The sequence below is a fragment of the Salmo salar genome, chromosome 13, assembly GCF_965601325.2.
Source record: "Salmo salar chromosome 13, fSalSal1, whole genome shotgun sequence".
Taxonomy (NCBI): Eukaryota; Metazoa; Chordata; class Actinopteri; order Salmoniformes; family Salmonidae; genus Salmo; species Salmo salar.
The window spans coordinates 40,380,723-40,406,427 of record NC_138303.1 but is presented as its reverse complement, the minus strand read 5'-3'; the positions used below and the strand labels follow the sequence as shown (position 1 = coordinate 40,406,427).

Below are 25,705 nucleotides of genomic sequence, written 5' to 3'. Positions count from 1 at the left end.
AGTTTAAGATACAATATGTGTGTGGTTTTTCTAAGACGTCATAGCACACAGTAGACCTCAATGCTACCAAAGCCCAAGATATTGCCCAATCAAGAGTTTCTAGTAGTTTTAGTTACTATGAACTGTCGTCTTACCACCCCCAATGGATATACCAAAGAAGGTTGTCTTGTCCAGTGGCATATATTTGATTTATTTTCAAGTTGCTTCTTGGTTTAATACTCAGTGATGACTTATCAATCCTTTGGTCTCTGTTGCCATCGGTGACATCTTCTCTCTGATCTTAAGCTGTTGCTGTCTTCACTGTGTGTACGATGGTGGTGGTTTGGTAACTTTTTAGCCACTTGTACACTAGTTTGTGCCACTTCAATTTTCTTACTAGCAGGGTGTTGGTTATTCGGTGTCTTTCCTGAACTCTGCAACCCTGGCTGGGAAGGTGGTGGTTTCTCCTTGAGCTGTAGTGGTTGATGAGGTATATGGATGACAAGATGGGTGCTTAGTGACACTGACTCGGGCTGACATTCAAAGAGGACTTCAGTCAATCATCCCGGTGACATACAGTACTGTATAGAAGCCCCATCACGATCCCAATCTCAATCCTCCCTCGAGTGTGACGTGATGATCATACAGGGAAAGAACAACCACACACTGTATAAAAATCTGACCCTTTGTTCCTTTCCGGATTGTTTTGATGAATGTTAATGTTGAAAATGGTGCTATCAACCTTGCAGCAGGTAAAGAACCTGTGGTTGAACTTTAGGTTAGTAGTATATCTGTTTCCCGCTGCTTTCATTATCTGTTATATGGATCTGACTATTAAGAGGTTCCAAGGCATTGCATTGTCAATAGTAAGTAAGGCTTCTTGTTTTGCATCATACTATCCAGTATGTGTAAATCTGGCTCCAAGAAAATGTGTTCAAGATTTGACTTTTGAAAGATTATTGAGACTAGTTTGATTTCAATGCTGTCACAAATCAACTTACTTGCTTGCGTATGTCACACTTGTTGCATTTCATTTGTGTTGCGGTTTAACATTTTATTCAACATTTATAAATCAGGGGCACAGTAAAAAGAATTATAATAGATTTTTTTATACCAATATGTTATCCAAGCATAGTATATTTTGACTGTATAATCAAATTTGAGAAATGTTACATAAACAGCAAGATACATAGATAGGGAAAGATGATTGGTTAGTACTTGATTTTACGCTGTATTCATGCGTTTACTTGCATGATAAAAACACAGTTTACATTTATTTTGACAACAGATAAAAAAAGTTTGTAAAAAATGTTTTGTCAGTGCATACATTTCTTTATGTTTGAAATGTGTCTCGTCAACAAACAAAAAAATAATAAAAAAATATATTTACACAGTATCTTACTATGAGAAAAATAGATCGATTCGGTGGCAGAAATATGCCAATTCAAATCTCACTGGTGTGCCGATAGACAGAATCTGTCAGGATAACCAAAGATGCTGTTTCAAAGACATTTTACTGTACAGTATACTATGTACTGATTTGAAATGTATTTGTAATACCTAACGGATACTGTTGTAATATACAAATATCACAATGTGTTTTTAAAAATCTTAACTGTGAAAATGTTTGTGAAAAATATCAGTTGATTAAATGAATGATAATCGACTGAAGATATGACACTGAGTCATGCAGAGTGAGACTTCAATGGATCAGAAGATATTACCACCCTCAGTGTACAAGGCACCAGATACGACTCATTGTATGACTGCTAACATGCATGTTTCGTAAATGTGGCTCTCTAATATCTGTATGCTTGTTGTCTTGTGTTCTGCCATACCTTATTGTTGTGTTCTTGTCCAATGTGTTTGTGACGTATACCTGTAACTAGATGATTTTGAATCTCTCTGAGTAGACATATTCACTGTTACACCAGCAAATGACCATAGTTCATAGCAGCAATATGTTTTATATAGCATCGTGGAAGACACATTTCGGTTGAATGCATTCAGTTGTGCAACTGACTAGGTATCCCCCTTTCCCCCTTCCTGTATGTAATATGAATGCAATAACACAATCTCCAAGGTGATATGGTTTATATCCTACCCAACATTCACAGAACCTCAGAAATCTCTCAGAAAGCATACAATTACTCACCTAAATTCATCCAAAGGTAAGTGTGTGATGATTGTGAATACATACAACTATGAATGCAATAGCACCATCTCTGATCATCATGAAAAAGCTACCTGACTCCTTGGTCTGCATGTGTAGTACTGGCTCAATCAGATTAGTTTTTGCACGTGTCTAAATGGACAATCCTCGAAAATGCACATTTTTCTTTGAAGAAAGGGGCTAGTGTCCTCAATACCTAGTTGTTGTTCCTCATTCAGTTCTCAATCTGAATTGGAGAAGCTGTTTGAATACTTAAAATGCATGATGGGGATTTGGTACCTATTGCATTCAAGTTCTGTTATGTTCCTTGCCGATCATTCTGCTGTTGTATTGTTGTGTCTTGTGCTTTTTGGAAAATCACTGGCACAAGAAATACCAGGCAGTACTTGGATGGACCACAGTATTCTGGGGAATAATTGGGCCACAGGCTCAGTGGGAGGAGCATTGGATGACGATTCCAATGCCAGTGTTCCACCGTTGACCCGGAGACTCACCTGTCAGTTTGCCTGTCCTGTCCCTTCCTTCTCCCTCCCCCCCATTTCCAGAGGCCTCACAGACTCAGATGTTTTACACGACCTATGAAATGTTGGAAGGACATGGAAAGCGTAAGTGGGCATGGCATGGCCACACCTCTCCACCTCCACCTCACCCCTGGAGGGCTTCTCACTCTCTCGGTCACGCATGCATTCATCTACCGCCGTCCTCAGCATGGAAATGGTGGTCTGGTAATGTCCATGTACAATCAACCACAGGGATTGCATACAGTTTACACTTCACATAAGGTTATACGGTTAACTGGACTATCATAGGGAAGAATGCATCTTCCAAGGTCTTAATTGAAATGCCGAAATGCAAGTCGAAGCTGCCTCTGCATTTCGTCTCCTCAAACGTATAGCCTTTGAACAGACAATATTCCTGATAACAAATGTCTTTACATATATATTATCTTTATGATAACATACGTTGATAATACTCTTGACATCATATACTTTAGTTATTACAGTACATAATAGATTGTACATTAGCATTACTAGGCCTTGTCTGGCTCCTATGGTATGGGTTCATAGGTGCAGGTGCATGCTCATTTATGTGGGAAGCTCCTCACAAAGGTTGAGTCCACCCACAAAGTTCCTCATGCACTTAATCTCAGGTCCCCTCAAGTTTTCCATTTGCACAATAATTCACACTCACATTTTTAACGCAACGCTAGTATGCGACAAGTGTTGCACATTTTACTACATTCTTCTGACCGAGATCAGATCTGTATCTTTACCTTATAACCTCAAGTATCTGAAGTATTTAGAGGGAACGTTACATACTCAATAAGACATTCTAGAATGTTCTTATTTCCCCATTCTATGTAGATGCACTTAGCTTGTTGTCTTCCAATCAACACTCAACACAGAGGAGACCCCACCCACACTCACCCTATCTGCAGTCTGCTTGCCAGTCCCACACAGGGACACACACTGGTCTGGAATAGCTTCCATAATGTGCTTCAAACATCATGCTGTGCCTAGTACACCACATCATATCCACCATCATGGCTGTTAGCTCACTGGAGGGTGGAGAATTCCTCTCATCATCTTCATTGTTCACCTCATCTCCCTCTGGAAGCTACCTACAGACATCATCCTCCAACTGTCACACCACCCATTTACAGAAGTGATATTGTAAGGAAACGGCAGGTTTGGAAAAGCTTTTAGGAATCTGTAGAATAGACTAGAGAACTTTGCAAAGTTCACACGCAGGTCACTCAACTGTATAAGTCTTCATCAAAGTCAAGCCCTAAGATTCAATCATCCCTCTGTAACCTTATTATATATCATTGTATACTTTGTTCCCCAGTATTTCCATGTCTCATTGTTGAGGCTCACCACAGTCAGGGCCCATCCTCATAGAAAACATAGATGATGAAATATTGGCCTTTTAGTGTCTGTGTCTGTCAGATCAGTAAGACCCAGACCAGGGCTTATCTCAGAGCATAAATAGCCTCATGGTCCTCCCAGGCTGCTGAAAGGGGGATTTCTTTTGCTCTGACGCCCTGGGATCAGATGGGATTGAATGTGGCTGGGGCTCAGTGTCCAGTCAAGCTGGCACAGAGAGCTGTGCCCAGAGAACCGTGTGCCCTGCCAAGGCCAGCCTGCCACCTTTCATCTGCATCGGCTGCACAGAGGCCAAGGGGCATGGACGTAGACCACGTACTCGGCTTCGTCCCGCCACCCTCTCTCTGCCTTCCATCATAAGCATTTGCACACAGACACAGTCTTGGCCTGAGTGAGTCAGGACACAGCCTCACTGAAGTTCAGTACAGCCAAAAAAGCACTCTGACTAAAGTCCCTTCATGCTGTCAAGTTCCGGTCTGGTAGCCATGAATATATTCTTTATTGCTACCATTTATTATACAAAAGGATGAGGTAAGTGTTTGTTGATCAAGTGTGACATAATTTCTCATCTCATGCAGTAGCTGTAAAGTGTTGACTGTAAACAAAGCTCCTTCCTACAGAAAAGCCCCTTCCTGCCCTTTGTGAACACTAATGTCCCGTATTTTGCGGGCTGTCTATTTCTGAGTTATGCTGAACTGTTCTCTGTCTTATTGTAGCTCGCGAGGGGGCCCAGCCAGTGGCTACTGTCACTCCCTCTGTCCTGACCATCCAGCAAGGAGGCCATGCTGAGTTCCACTGTACTGTGACTGGCAACCCTACCCCTGCCATCGAATGGATAGGTAAGGAAGGCCTGGCTATAGCCAGTGGAAAACGTATAGCATTAACTAGGCCCGCACGAACTGTATTGTCTTGTTCTTTATCAATACAGTTTATGCTGGCTTAGTCTTGAAGTTTTGGAAGTATACACTGAGGGTATGAAACATTAAGAACACCTGCTAGTGGTATAGACTGACCAGGTGAAATCTATGATCCCTTATCGATGTCACGTGTTAAATCCACATCAATCAGAGTAGAATAGATGAAGGGAAGGAGACAGTTTCAAGAAAGATTTTTAAACCTTGAGAGAATTGAGACATGTGTGCCATTCAGAGGATGGATGGGCAAGACAAAATATTTAAGTGCCTTTGTACGAGGTATGGTAGTTGCACCTTGTTCAAAGGCACTGGCCCAGGCGCAAGAACTGCCACGTTGCTGGGTTTTTCACTCTCAACAGTTTCCCATGTGTATCAATAATGGTCCAACACCCAAAACACATCCGGCCAACTTGACACAACTGTGGGAAGCACTGGAGTCAACATGGGCCAGCATCCCTGTAGAACGCTGTTCTGGGGGGGGGGGGACAACTCAATATTAGGAAGGTGTTCTTAATGTTTATTCACACTGTATAATTTCATTACTGACAAAAGGGGAACATGAAATCTATGTGTTTCTAGGTGGAGGTCCCAGTAATAGGATGAGCCCCAATGCTGTGGTCCGTGGAGGGGTCCTGACCATCCCTGCTGTGGGGAGGGAGAATGGGGGGGAGTACATCTGCAAGGCCCTCAACACCCACGGAGAACACACATCACGGGCTGTCCTCCACGTCAGTGGTTCCCAAACTGTGGGTCGGGACCCACTTGTGGGTCACAGCAGGGGTCAAGGTGGGTTGCGGGATGCCAAAATATAAAACGCAACATGCAACAATTTCAAAGATTTTACTGAGATAGAGTTTATATAAGGAAATCAGTCAGTTGAAATAAATTCATTAGGCCCTAATCTATGGATTTCACATGACTGGGAATACAGATTTATTTTTTTAAAGTAGGGGCGTGGATCAGAAAACCAGTCAGTATCTGGTCTGACCACCATTTGCCTCATGCAGTGCGACACATCTCCTTCACATAGAGTTGATCAGGTTGTTGATTGTGGCCTGTTGAATGTTGTCCCACTCGTTTTAAATGGCTGTGCAAAGTTGCTGGATAATGGCGGGAACTGGAACACGCTGTCGTACACGCATTCCATACACGCTGTCTATCATCTGAAGTAGGTTACGCCAGTGACAATCGAAGGTGAGCGTTTGCCCACTGAAGTAGGTTACGACGCTCAACTGCAGTCAGGTCAAGATGTGGTGAGGACAACGAGCATGTAGATGAGTTTCCCTGAGACAATTTCTGACCTTTGTGCAAAAAATTAGTTCCCACATATGCTGTGCAAACCCACAGTTTCATCAGCTGTCCGGGTGGCTTGTCTCAGACCATCCCGCAGGTGAAGATACCGGTCGTGGAGGTCCTGGGCTGGGGTGGTTACACATGGTCTGCGGTTGTGAGGCTGGTTGGAAGTGCTGCCAAATTTTTTAAAACAATGTTGCAGGCTGCTTATGGTAGAGAAATTAACATTAAATTCTCTGACAACAGCTCTGGTTGACAGTCCTGCAGTCAATATGCCAATTCCACGCGCCTTCCATGCCAACTTTTAAATGGTAGTGTATATAAAAAAACACAAAAATAAAATATAAACAAAATATATAAAAACTGTAAAAAATAATATATAAAAAAAGAGATGATAAATAGATGGGAAAATAATAATAAACATTTAAAAGCAGCAGTAAAAGAACAATAGCGAGGCTATATACAGGGGGTACCGGTACAGAGTCAATGTGCGGGGGCACCGTCGGGAACTAGACTTGGCGCTCCGGTACCGCTTGCCGTGCGGTAACAGAGAACAGTCTATGACTAGGGTGGCTGGAGTCTTTGACAGTTTTTAGGGCCTGCCTCTGACACAGCCTGCTATAGTGGTAGCTTGGCCCCAGTGATGTATTGGGCCGTACGCACTACCCTCTGTAGTGCCTTGCGGTCGGAGGCCGAACAGTTGCCGTACCAGGCAGTGATACAACTAGTCAGGATGCTCTCGATGTTGCAGCTGTAGAACCTTTTGAGGATCTGAGGACCCATGCCAAATTCTTTCAGTCTCCTGAGGGGGAATAGGTTTTGTTGTGCCCTCTTCAAGACTGTCTTGATGTGCTTGGACCATGTTAGTTTGTTGGTGATGTGGACACCAAGCTCTCAACCTGCTCCACTACAGCCCTGTCGATGAGAATGGGGGCATGTTTGATCCTCTTTTTCCTGTAGTCCACAATCATCTCCTTTGTCTTGATCACGCTGAGGGAGAGGTTGTTGTCCTGGCACCACACGGCCAGATCTCTGACCTCCTCCCTATAGGCTGTCTCGTCGTTGTCGGTGATCAGGCCTACCACTTGTGTCATTGGCAAACGTAATGATGGTGTTGGAGTCGTGCCTGGCCATGTAGCCATTGCTTGCTGTTTGGGGTTTTAGGCTGGTTTCTGTACAGCACTTTGTGACATCAGCTGATGTAAGAAGGGCTTTATAAATCCATTTGATTGATTAAATTTGATTGACGGAAAAGGGACTGAGGGGACTGAGCACGCACCCCTGAGAGTCACTGGTGCTTCCTGCTTTAGTTTTTGTTTGTAAGCAGGAATCAGGAGGATATAATTTTGGTCAGATTTGCCAAATGAGAGCTTTGTACACATCTGTGTGTGGAGTAAAGGCATTTAACATGCTAGTAGAAATTTGGTAAAACGGATTTGAGTTTTCCTGCATTAAAGTCCCCATTAAAGTCATGTTTACTTATGGCCGTATACAGCTCATTGAGTGCGGTCTTAGTGCCAGCATCGGTTTGTGGTGGTATGTAGACAACTATGAAAAATGCTAATGAAAACTCTCTTGGTAAATAGTGTGGTCTACAGCTTATCGTGAGATACTCTACCTCAGGCGAGCTAAATCTTGAGACTTCCTTAGATTTCGTGCAACAGCTGTTGTTTACACATATACATAGACCGCCACCCCTTGTCTTACCAGAGGCCGCTGTTCTATCCTGCCGAAAAAGCTTAAAACCCACCCGCTGTATGTTATTCATGTCATCGTTCAGCCACGACTCGGTGAAACATAAGATATTACTGTTTTTAATGTCCCGTTGGTAGGATCTACGTGATATTAGTTTGTCTATTTAATTATCGATTGATTGTACGTTGGCTAATAGGACCGATGGTAAAGTTAGATTACTCTCTTGGTGACGGATCCTAACAAGGCACCCGGATCTTCGTCCACGATATCTCTGTCTCTTTCTCCTGCGAATTACGAGGACCTTGTCAGGCGTCTGAAGTAAATTCTTCCCATCCGACTCGTTGAAGAAAAAGTATTCCTCCAGTATTGGGTGAGTAATTGCTGTCCTGATATCTAGAAGCTCTTTTCGGTCATAAGACACAGTGGCAAAAACATTATGTACAAAATAACTTACAAATAACGCGAAAAAACATACACAATAGCACAATTGGTTACGGTATCGTAAAACGGCAGCCATCTCCTTGGCGCCATTGACTCTTTCGGTGATGTTGACCTGAACCCAATTGAAAGGGTTTGGGATGAGTTGGACCGCAGAGTGAAGGAAAACTAGCCAACAAGTGCTCAGCATATGTGGGAACTCCTTCAAGACTGTTGGAAAAGCATTCCAGGTGAAGCTGGTTGAGAGATTGCCAAGAGTGTGCAAAGCTGTCATCAAGGCAAAGGGTGGCTACTTTGAAGAATCTAAAATATATTTTGATTTGTTTAACACTTTTTGGGTTACTACATGACTCCATATGTGTTATTTCATAGTTTCGATGTCTTCTCTATTATTCTACAATGTAGAAAATAGTTTTAAAAAAAACATTTAAAAAAACCTTGAATGAGTCAGTGTGTCCAAACTTTTGACAGGTACTGTATATATTTTTAATAATAGACTACAATCTTTTAGAATTTACAGTCACCAAAATAAAAGCTAGACAATCAGTCCCCCATTGATTTTGTTATAATGTTTGAGCATAACAACACAGCATTAGTCATGCCAGAATGTGTAGAATTGCAGGAAATTAGCTTAAAACTTAACATTTTTCTCCCAGCTCCATGGCAAAATGTATAGAACTACAGGAAATTGGCTTTAAAATTGCAAAATGTTCTTTCAGCTCCATGGCAAAATGTGTAGATTTGCAGGAAATTAGCTTTAAAACTGCACAATTGTCTCTCCGCTGCCAAGATGAGCGCCTCAAATTGTCTTGCCCAGGGCCCAGACAGTATTCAGCCCATTTCTGCACCATATCTCACGCTCACCATCTAAGCCCCATTTTGATCCAGAAAAAAACCCTGCACAACTAATTTCATAATTATGGGGTCAATTTCTTAAAATTGGTCACTAAAGACCATACTCAAATCTACATTCAGTTGAATGTTTTGAAGAAGAGATTATGAATCTACTTTTTACTTTGTCTTTGTGTGTATGTTTTGGGTCAGGAAGCAAAAAAGTTTGGGAACCCCTGCCCTACATACACAGTGCGTCTCAACATCAACAGCAGGCCAATGTCACAGGTTCATAGGGTGGTATTGTTACTTGAGAATACTCTGAATCCGACCCATATTGTCTACCAGTCTTGTTGGGTACTCATTTGGTCATCTCCTGTTTCCTTCCTGTGTGCTTGAATGCTTCAGGTGCCAGCCTGCCCCACGTGCAGGTGAGCCCCCAGAGGGTGGACATCAATGAGGGGGAGACTCTGAGGCTGTACTGCAGGGCTGGAGGCAGGCCCAGCCCAGGACTCACCTGGAAGAAACAGGAAGGACAACTCTCCCCGCAGGTAAACACAGGTCCTTTCTACCTGATACTTTCTGCCTGGGACTCAGGATGTGGTTGGGATATATCCTGATCTGAAGAGTAACTATTATGTATTGTATATAATATCTGGTGCTGGTATCTCACTGTGGGTTGTGTTGGTGAAAAAGTGAATTCTGGTGTATAGTATTTTGACAAATCGTTTTTTCCTTCTTGTGTTTCCTTCTTCCCTTTTTTTATTCCCACCCTTTTTTCTTGACGTTTTGCTCAGGCCATTCCTTCTCACGGTTTCCAACAGTTTAAAAGCAACAGTCTCGATGTGTTACAGAGACGTATTAAGGAGCTGCAGGTCTGTCCATCTGTCCTCTGTCTCTATGTCTGTCTGTCTCATCTCTTACTTCCCACCTGTTGTTCTCTACTGACCTTGCTTCAACACACTGTCTACTAAAAGCATGGTCAAACGTTTCTTTGATTCATCATCACACACGGTAACCACCATTAATTCACTACAAGCAAATAGCTTCTCACAAAGCCTCCATGATACGTATGTCATGGTTTAGTTGTCGTTTTTGTCTTATAAGTGTTACATCCATCCATCGTCCTCCATTTTCAAATTTGTCCACATGATCATATCATCCCTGACATTTGTTTGTCCTAAACAAACCATTGATCCCCTCCATTCTGTTCATATTATTATTAGTATTCCTCTAAGTACACGCCCAGGCCCCAGGGCATAGCTAGGTATTTGGGACATTGCTTCCTCGTGCCAGGTCCTGCCCCCCCCCTGCCACCCGAGGCCCTGGGCTTTGTTCTGCCTCAGAGAGCTTCAGCGTTGTGTCAGCTTTTCCCAGGGGGACTCGGGCTCTGACGTGCGGCCACGCAGAAATTCTGTGTGCTCTCGCAAATGGCTTGCTTTGAAAACTTGTGAATGGGTTCAGACACACATTGAGCCAGGCCCGCCACGGCCTCTGCTCACTTTAGCCTGGCCCTCACGGTTGACTAGGCCAGAGCTAAGCAGCTTTGTCCACGGATGGATGCCACACCACCACCACCACCTCCCAGATACTGTAATCCACCCAGCCCAGCCCTGACACACCCCTTTAAATTCTCTACCTAGACACCCCATTAAATTCTCCATCTAGAAACACCCCTTTAAATTCTCTCTAGACACACCCCATTAAATTCTCTTTAGGTGTACTACTGTGTATTCTCAGCCATAACACTGGTCCATTTTACACGCTGATGTTTTATAAGGTTTTAAATATTGACAAGGTCCACCCTACTGTCCATTATAGTTAAGTGTAAAGTAGTTGTTTAGGGACTCAATTTGACATGACCATACACAGACTGATTATTTCCCCATTAGAAAAGAGGATCACGCTGTCTTACCATTGTGTTTGGTTGTTGAACAATGGGATTCATTTAGAAATGAAGGCATAGGGTTGATGATGTTGTAAGTATTAGTAAACATCTGTAATGCATTTCCAGTGATTTCATACATGGATAGAGAAGCTTTGTATTGCCTGTGATGAAACCATTGGCTCAAAGGCCTATGTCATATATCTTAATTCCCTAACAGTTTCCCATTCCTGTCATTATAGTACTGAATCATTTCAACAACGATTATTTTAAGTGTACAAAAGTATCCAAAAACATACTACTATGGACTACAAAACATACTACTATACCTACTGTAGTCTACTACTAACTAGTGTCAAAGATGTCTACTGTATGTCATTGGTAACTATTTCAATAGTGATCATTATTTGTTGTCAATTCAACATTTTTAACTGTAAAATCATCATAGTAATGTTGATGAAACTTAACATTACTATTCTCAACAACCAACCAACTGGTTTGATTTTTGTTTTCTTTCATGCAAAGCACAGCAATACCTGAAACGCCTTTTTAATGATTATCATAACACAAACATTGTTACAAAGCACAACCATATAGCAATGGTATATATATATATATATGCTGAAGATCCACCTGCTATGTGATTTTGTTGGAATTGCCTCATTGATTAAAAATCATGTCAAGTATGTCTGTTTGCACCATTTGTGGTCTGTGAAATCCAATGTTTATAGAGTAGGTGTTTCTCTAAAGGTAAGTCATCTACTGTGTCTGTATGGTGTTTGTCTATTGGATTTGGGTAGAGACATTATCATTGTCATGTAGTTCATACCACAGTAGTCCTTCGTGTCTAAGGCCATTGTGACATAGTCTTTATCCCTCTTCTTGCTCGTTGCCATGTCCTCTCTAGGCCAGTATGGAGCGCACAGACATTGGCACCTTGCTAATCCCTAACATCAAGTCGTCTGACTCTGGCACCTACTTGTGTGTGGGCACCAACTCCATCGGATCCTCAGAGGCTCGCATCGAGGTCACCGTCAATAAAGGTGAGAGGTCGCACTTGGATCGTTTTCAGTAGGGTACACATTTTAAAATGCTGTGCAACAATATATATAAACTGCTGTATTTTAGTGGACAAGTTCAGATAGTACTGATTCATTCTGTTTCAAAACGTTTTCGCCCTACTGGACACGACCCAGGTCAACCTACCCCTGAGGAGTACTGCTGTGTGTTGACAGTAATATAACTTGACAGTAACTAACTAGTAAATGTCTGTATCCTGCGTTTGTTGCTGTGTAGCAATCGGAGGAGACACCATCTCATCAGCCATCACCATCCAGCCCTCCATAGCAGAGGTCCAGGAGGGACAGAGCCTGGACCTCAACTGTTTTGTCCCTGGTAACCCCCCACCTGCTGTCACCTGGAGGAGGGAAAGTGGACGCCTGTCCGCCAATCACCAGGTTGGAATACACACAAGCTAATTGTTAATGTCATAAAGATTTGTTCTGTTTATTTCAGCTGAATAGTCAGTCATATGTACTCTGTGTGTGTGTGTGTGTGTGTGTGTGTGTGTGTGTGTGTGTGTGTGTGTGTGAGGTTCTGGGCACCAAGCTGCGTATCCTCTCTGCCAGTCCAGATGACTCTGGGAAGTATATCTGTCTTGTGGAGAGAGGGCCTGGTACTCCTATCCGTCAGGCCTCAGTCTCTGTCTCAGTGACTGCCACCTCCTCTCGTAAGTCACTAAGCCATTCTCTCTGTGACAGTACACTGACTTAACAATGAAACTATCCTCCCCACTGATATCACCAGGGATGACGGTGACGCAGCCAGAGGCATATACAGTTTCTGTTTTTCTAGAGAACTTTATTTAGTGGCCTTTCGTCAGGTACGGTGATACTTTTCCAGTTGTTTGTTTTCCAACCCTCCCTAAAGTGACCTCAGAGAGTATGTTTTTCTATTCCACACTGTGATCTCATCCTGGTTCAAACCTTCCTGGGTTTCTAGTTTCTCATGTTCTGTATTTGCTTCCCGTGGAGGCTCTAGAACTATAGTATCATGATCTGGTACTTACAGTAGTCTGGTAAATGTTGTAGGATTAGAACCAAAGTGAACTGGAGTGAGTAGAGGAAATGTTCTCCTGTTGTAATGGTATGTGTTTCCTGGAGTAGGTCTGCAGACCCCCATCATCTCCATTGAGCCCCACAGTGCAGCGTTGCGACAGGGAGAGTCAGCCAGCTTCAAGTGCAGAGTCAACGGTGGAGCAGAGCCCATACGGCTGGAGTGGAAACTATCCAACAACCAGCCCCTTCCTGGTGAGGCCCCTCCCATTCAGTTCAATGAATTACTTTTACCCCTTTTCTCCCCAATTGGTAGTTAGTCTTGTCCAATCGCTGCAACTCCGGTACAGACTCAGGAGAGGCGAAGGTCGAGAGCCGTGCGTCCTACGAAACACGACCCTGCCAAGCCACACTGCTTCTTGACACACTGCTCGCTTAACCCGGAAGCCAGCCGCACCAATGTGTCGGAGGAAACACCGTACTGTCGTACAGCTGGCGACCGAAGTCAGCGTGCGTGCGCCCGGCCTGCCACAAGGAGTCACTAGAGCGTGATGGGACAAGGACATCCCCTGCGCCGCCTCTCATGGGTCTCCCGGTCGCGGCCAGCTGCAACACAGCCTGGGATCGAACCTGGGTCTTTAGTGACACTTCAAGCACTGCTTAGACTGCTGCGCCACTCGGGAGGCCCCAATTCCATACGACTTTTGCAGAAAGGCATTTAGTCAGTGGTGGAAAAAGTACCCAATTTTCATACTTGGGTAAAAGTAAAGATACCTTAGTAGAAAAGGATTCAAGTAAAAGTAAAAGTCACCCAGAAAAATACTACTTGAGTAAAAGTCTAAAAGTATTTGGTTTTAAATATACTTAAGTATCAAAAGTAAATGAAATTGCAAAATACACTTAAGTATCAACATTTCTCATATTAAGCAAACCAGACTGCGCAATTTTCATGTTTTTTTTTTTTACGGATAGCAAGACATAATTTACAAACGAAGCATGTGGCCTAGTGGTTAGAGCATTGGGCCAGTAACCCGAAAGGTTGCTGGATCGAATCCCTGAGCTTTTTACAAGGTAAAAATCTGTTGTTCTGCCCTTGAGCAAGGCAGTTAACCCACTGTTCCCCGGCGCCTAAGACATGGATGTCGATTATGGCAGCTCCCCGCACCTCTCTGATTCAGAGGGGTTGGGTTAAATGCGGAAGACACATTTCAGTTGAATGCATTCAGTTGTACAACCGACTAGGTTTCCCTCTTTCCCTTTAGTGAGTCCGCAAGATCAAAGGCAGTAGGGATGACCAGGGATGTATTGGACAATTTTCCTGTCCTGCTAAGCATTCAAAATACTGTATAACGAATACTTTTGGGTGTCAGGGAAAATGCATGGAGTAAAAAGTACATTATTTTCTTTAGGAATGTAGTGAAGTAAAAGTTGTCAAACTTATAAAAAGTACAGATACCCCAAAAAACTACTTAAGTGGTACTTTAATGTATTTTTACTTAAGTACCTTACACCACTGCATTTAGTAATATTCATTTCAGATGTCAGAATCATGTCATTATCCACACAAGCAAACTACCTGCAATATCTACAATAATATATAGTACTATAATATAGTCGGTATCCAGTTACATTTCCTTCATATTTAGCTATGTTTTTAATCAAACACACAAAGTTGCTGCTTGTCAGAGATGTACTTGACAGACTAAAAGATTCCACATGAAACCTTTAATTCTGTAGACAATGTGAAGGTTGGCCATTACGGCACTGTCATCACCATCGCTGACGCCCGCCCTAGCAACCAGGGCACCTACAACTGTGTGGCTACCAACCTGTTTGGAATCACCCAGAGTATCGTCTCTCTGATCATCAGAGGTATGGCACACACAGACACACACACACACACACACACACACACATATGGTGTTGATGTTTCTGATGTGGTTCATTGTGAGCATCTGCCCTCTGTTACGACCCCCTTAGTAATTAGTAATTGCGGTGGCAACAGAGTGACCAAATGGTTGTTCGTCCTGATGATGTCATCCTTCCTTCCAGAGTCTCCTGTAGCGACCGTCACCCCTCAGGGGCCCGTGCGAGTCAGGATGGGTGAACCCATTAACCTGGAGTGCCAGGCTTCCGGGGAGCCACGCCCATCTGTCACATGGCACAGACTGGACAGCGCCCGCAACACCATGCTTAGCAGCCCTGTGCCCATGGAGTCCAACGCCGTCATGCAGGTAGTATACTGCATTTGTGTTCCTGATCCTCAACTTCCTATGAAACCTCCAAGTCATTGTTTCTGAGCTTTTGTGCTGTACATGGAAGATTAAAGGCTGTTTTCCTAAACCCAGATGAAGTTTAATCCTAGGTTCTCAATTCAAAGTGCTTCTTGGTGTAAGACTAGGCTTAATCTGTATCTGGGTAACCTGCCCTAGTATTTGGATATCATTCATTTTCGCGCTGAACTAAATGACAGGGTGTGCTATTTATTCGCTGGGCAGACCCGGTAACGGTGTTCCCCTTCCGCAGGTCCTAGTGGCCCGTCCAGAGGACAGTGGTACCTACGTGTGCACAGCCCGCAACGACGAGGGCACCACAGAGACCAGGGTGGAGGTGATCGTGGAGGGGGCTGCCCAGGTGCCCGTCACGCCCCGTGCCTCTGTGCCCGATCCCCTCATGGTGGTGGTGGAGGGACAGAGCACCACACTGAGATGTGACGCTCACGGTAACTAATCCACCTTTAAATTACACAAATGAGTACTATAGCAAAGAGAACTGAGAACAGAATACTTGTTGTATTGTTTGTACTGATACTTGATAGTACAGAGAATACTTTTAAGTAAAATGATATTATGCAAATGAGAGCTGAGAGGAAATGGATGTTATAGTCACCTCATCTTTGCTAAGAGCATAGAATTGGCATGACAAATAATTGACCGTACAAGTCCTTTTCACACGCTGATATTCATTGTGTTTTCAAAATCAACTCTTCAGGCTTCCCTGTCCCTAAGATCACGTGGTCTAAGCTGCGTGCCCCTCTCCCCTGGAGACATAAGGTAGTGGACAACACGCTGATCCTGCCCAGTGTTGGCCGGGCAGACGCTGGAGAGTACATCTGTAACGCCACCAACAACATGGGCACCACCGAAGTCACCATCATGCTGGACGTGGAGAGTGAGTCTCAAAATCTGTGCACGCTGGTCTGGCCAGCTAATCATGAGCGATAGATTGGTTTCATCATTGAAAGCAAGTTCCCAGTCTGTACAGAAACACTATGGAGATAAATATGGATACACTTACACAACCTTTCAAAAGTCTGGGGTCACTTAGAAATGTCCTTGTTTAATGTCCATTTGTTGTCCATTAAAATAACATCAAATTGATCAAAAGTACAGTGTAGACATTGTTAATGTTGTAAATTACTATTGTAGCTGGAAACGGCTGATGTTTAATGGAATATCTACATAGGCATATAGAGGCCCATTATCAGCAACCATCACTCCTGTGTACCAATGAAACGTTGTGTTAGCCAATCCAAGTTTATCATTTTAAAAGGCTAATTGATCATTAGAAAACCCTTTTGCAATTATGTTAGCATAGCTGAAAACTGTTGTCCTGATTAAGGAAGCAATAAAACTGTCCTTTAGACTAGTTGAGTAGCTGGAGCATCAGCATTTGTAGGTTCAATTACATGCTCAAAATGGCCAGAAACAAATAACTTTCTTCTGAAACTAGTCAGTCTATTCTTGTTCTGAGAAATGAAGGCTATTCCATGCGAGAAATTGCCAAGAAACTGAAGATCTCGTACAACGCTGTGTACTACTCCCTTCACAGAACAGCGCAAACTGGCTCTAACCAGAATAGAAAGAGGAATGGAGGCCCCGGTGCACAACTGAGCAAGAGGAGAAGTACATTAGAGTGTCTATTTTGAGAAACATATGCCTCACAAGTCCTCAACTAGCAGCTTCATTAAATAGTACCCGCAAAACACCAGTCTCAACGTCAACAGTGAAGAGGCGACTCCGGGATGCTGGCCTTCTAGGCAGAGTTGCAAAGAAAAAGCCATATCTCAGACTGGCCAATAAAAATAAAAGATTAAGATGGGCAAAAGAACACAGACACTGGACAGAGGAACTCTGCCTAGAAGGCCAGCATCCCGGAATCGCCTCTTCACCGTTGACATTGAGACTGGTGTTTTGCGGGTACTATTTAATGAAGTTACCAGTTGAGGACTTTGTTTCTCAAACTAGACACTCTAATGTAGTCCTCTTGCTCAGTTGTGCACCGGGGCCTCACTCCTCTTTCTCTTCTGGTTAGAGCCAGTTTGCGCTGTTCTGTGAAGGGAGTAGTACACAGCCTTGTACGAGATCTTCAGTTTCTTGGCAATTTCTCACATGGAATAGCCTTCATTTCAGTTTTCAGCTGTGCTAACATAATTGCAAAAGGGTTTTCTAATGATCAATTAGCCTTTTAAAATGACCAATTTTGATTAGCTAACACAGCTTTCCATTGGAACACAGGAGTGATGGTTGCTGATAACGGCCTCTGTACGCCTATGTAGATATTCCATTTAAAATCTGCCGTTTCCAGCTACAATAGTAATTTATAACGTTAACAATGTCTGCACTGTATTTCTGATAATTTGATGTTATTTTAAAGGACAAAAAAAATGCTTTTCTTTCAAAACAAGGACATTTCTAAGTGACCCCAAACTTTTGAACGGTAGTGTATGTATAGATATGAACACGAGTAAACTGAAAGATCGATACACAAAATAGGTAATAAGGAACTGGTCCACTAGTGTATATGAAACATAGCTTTGCCATTGTGACTGAATGTTGGTCTTCAGTGTCCATTCCTTGCTTCGCTCATGAGTAGCATTGTCCAATCAATCAATCTAGCATGTATTTATAAAGCCCTTTTTACATCAGCAGATGTCACAAAGTGCTATTCAGAAACCCAGCCTAAAACTCCAAACAGCAAGCAATGCAGATGTAGAAGCACGGTGGCTAGGAAAAACTTCCTAGAAAGGCAGGAACCTAGGAAGAAACCTAGAGAGAAACCAGGCTCTGAGAAGTGGCCAGTCCTCATCTGGCTGTGCCGGGCGGAGATTATACGAGGACATGGCCATTTAAGGCCAGATGTTCAAACACCCATAGATGACCAGCAGGGTCAAATAATAATCACATTGGTTGTCAAGGGTGCAACAAGTCAGTACCTCAGGAGTAAATGTCAGTTGGCTTTTCATAGCCGAGCATTCAGAGGTCGAGACAGCAGGTGCGGTAGAGAGAGAGTCGAAAACAGCAGGTCCGGGACAAGGTAGCACGTCCGGTGAACAGGTCAGGTCATGTTCAAATCATCCTAACGTCTCAATACCAGTCCCTGTCTCTACTCTCTAACCCTCCGTGTCTCGGGGACGCAGCTCCTCCCTATGCCACCTCCCTGCCCGACGACGTGGCAGTGCGTGTGGGCGAGGTGATCCGGCTACAGTGCCTGGCCCATGGTACTCCCCCCCTGCTCTTCCAGTGGACCAAGCTGAACGGCAGCCTGTCCACCAGGGCCGACGTCCAAGGAGGAGACCTCCAGATTAACCTAGCCATACCCGAGGACGCTGGCACCTACAAGTGTGTCGCCACCAACAAAGTGGGCACCAGCGAAGCACATGCCAAAGTCACTGTCAGGTGTAAGTACTGTGCTCAGTTACAACTTTGTCTGTTCTTATTTTGCAAACCAAATTGAGACCGACAGCTCAATTACTTTGCAATGGGAAATGCTTTCATGAAAAGCATACCTAAAAGCCATGCGACTGAGAACTCAAAACAGAATGTGTTTGTGTGGGTGTGTGGATGTTTGGATGTGTGTGTAGCCCCCCTGGTAGTGCGTGTGTCTCCTCAGGTGGAGGTAAAGGCCCGGGGTAGTGCTGTAGAGTTTACCTGCTCTGCTGCAGGAGGCCTGGGGACCACCTTGGAGTGGCTGAAGGAGGGAGGAGCCCTGCCCCCCAACCATCACATCAAAGATGGGGTGCTGAGGTGAGTCACCCCCACCAGGAGAGACACTTCACAGCAGGCAGTCAAAATACCTACAGTGAGGGAAAAAAGTATTTGATCCCCTGCTGATTTTGTACGTTTGCCCACTGACAAAGTAATTATCAGTCTATAATTTTACTGGTAAGTTTATTTGAACAGTGAGAGACAGAATAACAACAAAAAAATCCAGAAAAACGCATGTCAAAAATTGTAGATATTGATTTGCATTTTAATGAGGGAAATAAGTATTAAACCCCCTCTCAATCAGAAAGATTTCTGTCTCCCAGGTGTCTTTTATACAGGTAACGAGCTGAGATTAGGAGCACACTCCTAAAGGGAGTGCTCCTAATCTCAGTTTGTTACCTGTATAAAAGACACCTGTCAAATAAAGACATTCAATCAATCAGATTCCAAACTCTCCACCATGGCCAAGACCAAAGAGCTCTCCAAGGATGTCAGGGACAAGATTGTAGACCTACACAAGGCTGGAATGGGCTACAAGACCATCGCCAAGCAGCTTGGTGAGAAAGTGACAACAGTTGGTGCGATTATTCGCAAATGGAAGAAACACAAAAGCACTGTCAATCTCCCTCGGCCTGGGGCTCCATGCAAGATCTCACCTCGTGGAGTTTCAAAGATCATGAGAACAGTGAGGAATCAGCCCAGAACTACACGGGAGGATCTTGTCAATGATCTCAAGGCAGCTGGGACCATAGTCACCAAGAAAACAATTGGTAACACACTATGCTGTGAAGGACTGAAATCCTGCAGCGCCCGCAGGTCCCCCTGCTCAAGAAAGCACCTATACATGCCCATATGAAGTTTGCCAATGAACATCTGAATGATTCAGAGGACTACTTGGTGAAAGTGTTGTGGTCAGATGAGACCAAAATGGAGCTCTTTGGCATCAACTCAACTCGCCGTGTTTGGAGGACCCCAAGGACACCATCCCCACCGTCAAACATGGAGGTGGAAACATTATGCTTTGGGGGTGTTTTTCTGCTAAGGGGACAGGACAACTTCACCGCATCAAAGGGACGATGGACGGGGCCATGTACCGTCAAATCTTGGGTGAGAACCTCCTTCCCTCAGCCAGGGAATTGAAAATGGGTCGTGGATGGGTATTCCAGTATGACAATGACCCAAAAACACACGGCCAAGGCAACAAAGGAGTGGCTCAAGAAGAAGCACATTAAGGTCCTGGAGTGGCCTAGCCAGTCTCCAGACCTTAATCCCATAGAAAATCTGTGGAGGGAGCTGAAGGTTCGAGTTGCCAAACGTCAGCCTCGAAACCTTAATGACTTGGAGAAGATCTGCAAAGAGGAGTGGGACAAAATCCCTCCTGAGATGTGTGCAAACCTGGTGGCCAACTACAAGAAACGTCTGACCTCTGTGATTGCCAACAAGGGTTTTGCCACCAAGTACTAAGTCATGTTTTACAGAGGGGTCAAATACTTATTTCCCTCATTAAAATGCAAATCGATTTATAACATTTTTGATATGCGTTTTTCAGGATTTTTTTGTTGTTATTCTGTCTCTCACTGTTCAAATAAACCTACCATTAAAATTATAGACTGGTCATTTCTTTGTCAGTGGGCAAACGTACAAAATCAGCAGGGGATCAAATACTTTTTTCCCTCACTGTATAATGATCAACACAAATAAATGAGGGTCCAGAATTAACCTAACTTAAATACGATCCAGGATCAACACAACTTAAATACGATCCAGGATCAACACAACTTAAATACGATCCAGGATCAACACAACTTAAAGATGATCCAGGATCAACACAACTTAAAGATGATCCAGGATCAACACAACTTAAAGATGATCCAGGATCAACACAACTTAAATACGATCCAGGATCAACCTAACTTAAATACGATCCAGGATCAACACAACTTAAAGATGATCCAGGATCAACACAACTTAAATACGATCCAGGATCAACCTAACTTAAATACGATCCAGGATCAACACAACTAAATGATGATCTGTCGTGTATACTCCCTCTCCGGCTCTCAAGGTCACCATGCTGCTCATTATTACGCACACCTGTCACCATCGTTACGCGCACTAGCGCATCATCAGACTCACCTGGACTCCATCACCTGCCTGATTACCTTCCCTATATCTGTCACTCCCTTTGGTTCCTTCCCTAGGCGTTATTGTTTCTGTTCCAGTGTTCATGTCTGTACGCTACCCGTGTTTCTTGTTTTGGTCTATGTTAATTTATTGATATATGACTCCCAGCGTACAGGAAACACGGATCAACCAGATGATGATCCAGGATCATGTCCCACTGGTGAAATCAGTAAGTGCATTTTCGTCACCTGTCTTATGCTGATACATTTGTTTGTTTTTATGTAGGATTGAGAACCTGGAGCAGCGCAACGAGGGCATCTATATCTGCAGAGCCACCAGTGTTCACGGCCAGGCCCAGGACTCCGCCAAGCTCACCATCCAAGGTCTGTCCAACATCCACAAAATCACTGAGATACACTGACACGAGTTTTGACACACAACACTGAGTTATAACAGTGGAGAATTTTGTATAGCAGCTCTATGCAATCTATTATAATTCTGTTCTAAATCAGGGGCATAAAACATATTGCCCGTAAACCAGATCCAGCACACGAGCTCATTCAATTTGGCCTGCAGGGGAGTGAATTTTTATTTATTTTGGGGGCAGGGAAACGATCTCAATTGACATTGAAATGGCTAAAACCAAACTGAACCTGTGTAGAAGTGGAAATGGACCTACATTTATAGTATCTTCTCTCTGTCCAGCTTGCTAACAGTCAATGAAACGAATGTTAGACAGTCAGGGAGCATGGAACATTTTAAAGCGATGGCTCGAGGACTATTCTTTGCTAGTTTTGAAGGCATGGAAATATAACACATTTTAGGTGCAGTGCTCCGGACCTTGGTGAAGACTGAATGCGGCCTGCGGTGCAAAATGAGTTTGACACCCCCTAAATGTATCCATTCCAGCATTAATTTAATGTTGGTATTAACCCTCTCCCATCTACAGCCCTGCCCAAGGTGATGATCAACGTACGTACCGCGGTGCAGACAGTGATGGTGGGTAACTCCGTGGAGTTTGAGTGCCAGGCAATCGGCGAGCCCCAGCCCACGGTGCGCTGGAGCAGGGTGGGAGGGCCCCTGCCGGCACACATCATGGTGAAGGGAGGCATGCTGAAGATCGAGCAGGTGTCCGATGCTGACGCTGGACAGTACCGCTGCACTGCCACCAACAACGTGGGCTCTGTGCAGTCTCAGGTGGTCCTACATGTCCAGTGTGAGTAGAAAGAGAAGTGTAATGCACCTGTACGTCTGCAAACACACATAGACACAAAGACGCACACACACAACACACATACATACTCCTATAGCCCTTGTCCCCTCTGATCATGTATTGGTGGATATTTGTTTGTAAAGCCCTACCCCAGATCTCAGCTCTGCCAGAGTTGAACGAAGTGACAGTGGGATCAGATGCTGTCCTGCCCTGTGTGGCATCAGGATACCCAGTGCCTGCCATCAAATGGTCCAAGGTAGCCAACAAACTAGTAAAGATAGTGCCTATCTGTTTCTGACCATTTTCATCTGCTTTGTGCCTGGTGAACAGGATCCTGATTTGACCCTTTGTAACATGTTCTGTCTCCTCTCTCTAGCTGGATGGGGAACTCCCTCCTAAGTGTAGACAGGTCGTCAACACCTTGACGGTTCCCGAAGTGACCCACGAGGATTCTGGCACATACGTGTGCACTGCCTCCAACAAGCAGGGCAAAGTGGAGGCCTTAACCACCCTCAAAGTCCATGGTCAGTCAGCTGTATAGAAACACACTGTGGAAGGCTATATACAGTTGAAGTCGGAAGTTTACATACACCTTAGCCAAGTACATTTAAACTCAGTTTTTCACAATTCCTGACATTTAATCCTCGTAAAAATTCCCTGTCTTAGGTTAGTTAGGATCACCACTTTATTTTAAGAATGTGAAATGTCAGAACAATAGTAGAGAGAATGATTTATTTCAGCTTTTATTTCTTTCATCACATTCCCAGTGGGTCAGAAGTTTACATTCACTCAATTAGTATTAGGTAGCATTGCCTTTAAATTGTTTATCTTGGGACAAATATTTTGGGTAGCCTTCCACAAGCTTCCCACAATAAGTTGGGTGAATTTTGGCCCATTCCTCTTGACAGAGCTGGTGTAACTGAGTCAGGTTTGAAGGCCTCCTTGCTCGTACACGCTTTTTCAGTTGTGCCCACAAATTTTCTATAAGATTGCGGTCAAGGCTTTGTGATGGCCACTCCAATACTTTGACTTTGTTGTCCTTAAGCCATTTTGCCACAACTTTGGAAGTATGCATGGGGTCATTGTCCATTTGGAAGACTCATTTGCAACCAAGCCTTAACTCCCTGACTGATGTCTTGAGATATTGCTTCCATCCTCATGATGCCATCTATTTTGTGAAGTGCACCAGTCCCTCCTGCAGCAAAGCACCCCCACAACATGATGCTACCACCCCTGTGCTTCACGGTTGGGATGGTGTTCTTCGGCTTGCAAACATCCCCCTTTTTCTTACAAACATAACGATGGTCATTATGGCCAAACAGTTCTGTTTTTGTTTCATTAGACAAAAGGACATTTCTCCAAAAAGTACAATCTTTGTCCCCATGTGCAGTTTCAAACCATAGTCTGGCTTTTTTTATGGGGTTTTGGAGCAATGCCTTCTTCCTTGCTGAGCGACCTTTCAGGTTATGTCGATATAGGATTCGTTTTACTGTGGATATAGATACTTTTGTACCTGTTTCCTCCAGCATCTTCACAAGGTCCTTTGCTGTTGTTCTGGGATTGATTTGCACTTTTCGCACCAAAGTACGTTCATCACTAACACGCGTCTCCTTCCTGAGCGGTATGACGGCTGCGTGGTCCCATGGTGTTTATACTTGCGTACTATTGTTTGTACAGATGAACGTGGTACATCCAGGCATTTGGAAATTGCTCCCAAGGATGAACCAGACTTGTGGATGTCTAAAAAAAATAAAAATTCTGAGGTCTTGGCTGGTTTCTTTTGATTTTCCCATGATGTCAAGCAAAGAGGCACTGAGTTTGAAGGTAGGCCTTGAAATACATCCACAGGTACACCTCCAATTGACTCAAATTGTGTCAATTAGCCTATCAGAAGCTTCTAAAGCCATGACATCATTATCTGGAATTTTCCAAGCTCTTTAAAGGCACTGTCAACTTAGTGTATGTAAAATTCTGACCCACTGGAATTGTGATACAGTGAAATAATCTGTCTGTAAACAATTGTTGGAAAAATTACTTGTGTCATGCACAAAGTAGATGTCCTAACCGACTTGGCAAAACTAGTTTGTGAACAAGAAATGTGTGGAGTGGTTGAAAAATGAGTTTTAATGACTCCATCCTAAGTGTATGTAAACTTCCGACTTCAACTATAACATTATTGCCAGTATCCAACTCCATGGTTCCCCGTCCCTATCTCTAGTTCATAGGCAGTAAGCTCAATCGAAGGGGAACTTTTGATATTGCCAGTATCTAACTCTACGATTCTCCATCCTTTATCTCTACAGATCGAGTGATGCCCTATTTCACCCAGGAGCCCCTGTCCTATCTCACACTGCCCACCATCAAGAACGCCTACAAGTCCTTCAGCATCAAGATCAGCTTCAGGCCAGACAATCCTGATGGTGAGGCTGTAGTCACTTACAGTCAGACTTATGTAGTGAAAAATAGCTTTCTCTGCACCAGTGGATTTGCAACTTTTGCTTTGAAGATGGTTTCACTGACTACAGTGATCCTGACTGCATCTGTTATGTCTTGTTATGTCTTAAGTGTCGTTGAGTACGTTCTCTTTCCTTGTTTTTGTTTTTTTGCCGTGTGTCATGTTTTTTCACACGATTTCACCCCCCTCTTCTTCTGTCCCTCCACACACTCCCTCTCTTCTCACCCATGCGGTGTGAAGGTCTTATCCTCTATGCTGGTGAGTCACGGTGCTTGAGCTCACACACTCAGGACTGATGCAGGTGATGCTTTTTGGGCTGAAAAGCCACCAGTGATGTTGACCTTTTACCTTACCATAATGCAACCTAATGTAGAGCACAGCTGATGGCTGTGAGATAGAAGCCTATTGAAGAATGGTCTATGTCCTCATTCAGGCATGATTGGCAGACCCCCCCCCCCCCCCCCCCCCCCCGTTCGTCATTCCATTAGTCTTTGGCCTATTGATGAGGACAGTGTGAGGCCATCATTACAATCGATTTCATCTCTATGCATCAGCTTCTACCTACAAGACTGCCCTGCTGCTTCTAAAGACAAGCTTTATTATTGCAAAATGAATGTCTTATTAGCCTATACAGTGATTAGGCCTCATAATGAAGATTGGACAGCAATTCTGAAGCTAGTAAAGAGCACAGTACCACCAGCGAGGTGGGGTGCTTCAATGGGTGACACACACACTCTGATAACAACTTCCATACTAGCTCATGGAAGCTGTACAGAGT

General features: G+C 43.8%; 1 protein-coding gene across 19 annotated transcripts in view; it reads left to right on the top strand.

Moving 5' to 3' along the window:
- The window catches only part of LOC106567148 (basement membrane-specific heparan sulfate proteoglycan core protein), a 162,648-nt gene that overhangs the window by 117,206 nt on the left and 19,737 nt on the right, over nt 1–25,705 (top strand). For 14 of the 19 annotated variants that reach the window (XM_082960077.1, XM_082960085.1, XM_082960082.1 and 11 more), the window contains 21 exons: nt 2,698–2,757; nt 4,755–4,877; nt 5,532–5,738; nt 9,618–9,760; nt 10,007–10,084; nt 12,002–12,137; nt 12,391–12,551; nt 12,688–12,823; nt 13,260–13,403; nt 14,886–15,020; nt 15,201–15,382; nt 15,675–15,870; nt 16,140–16,319; nt 18,568–18,828; nt 19,012–19,174; nt 21,545–21,642; nt 22,209–22,475; nt 22,616–22,728; nt 22,849–22,996; nt 24,776–24,892; nt 25,168–25,185. In XM_082960077.1, the coding sequence (XP_082816203.1) occupies nt 2,698–2,757; nt 4,755–4,877; nt 5,532–5,738; nt 9,618–9,760; nt 10,007–10,084; nt 12,002–12,137; nt 12,391–12,551; nt 12,688–12,823; nt 13,260–13,403; nt 14,886–15,020; nt 15,201–15,382; nt 15,675–15,870; nt 16,140–16,319; nt 18,568–18,828; nt 19,012–19,174; nt 21,545–21,642; nt 22,209–22,475; nt 22,616–22,728; nt 22,849–22,996; nt 24,776–24,892; nt 25,168–25,185 (3,066 nt within the window). The remainder of the gene's footprint in view (nt 1–2,697; nt 2,758–4,754; nt 4,878–5,531; nt 5,739–9,617; nt 9,761–10,006; nt 10,085–12,001; nt 12,138–12,390; nt 12,552–12,687; nt 12,824–13,259; nt 13,404–14,885; nt 15,021–15,200; nt 15,383–15,674; nt 15,871–16,139; nt 16,320–18,567; nt 18,829–19,011; nt 19,175–21,544; nt 21,643–22,208; nt 22,476–22,615; nt 22,729–22,848; nt 22,997–24,775; nt 24,893–25,167; nt 25,186–25,705) is intronic. The other 5 variants (XM_082960075.1, XM_082960091.1, XM_082960083.1 and 2 more) reach the window with 3 other exon arrangements.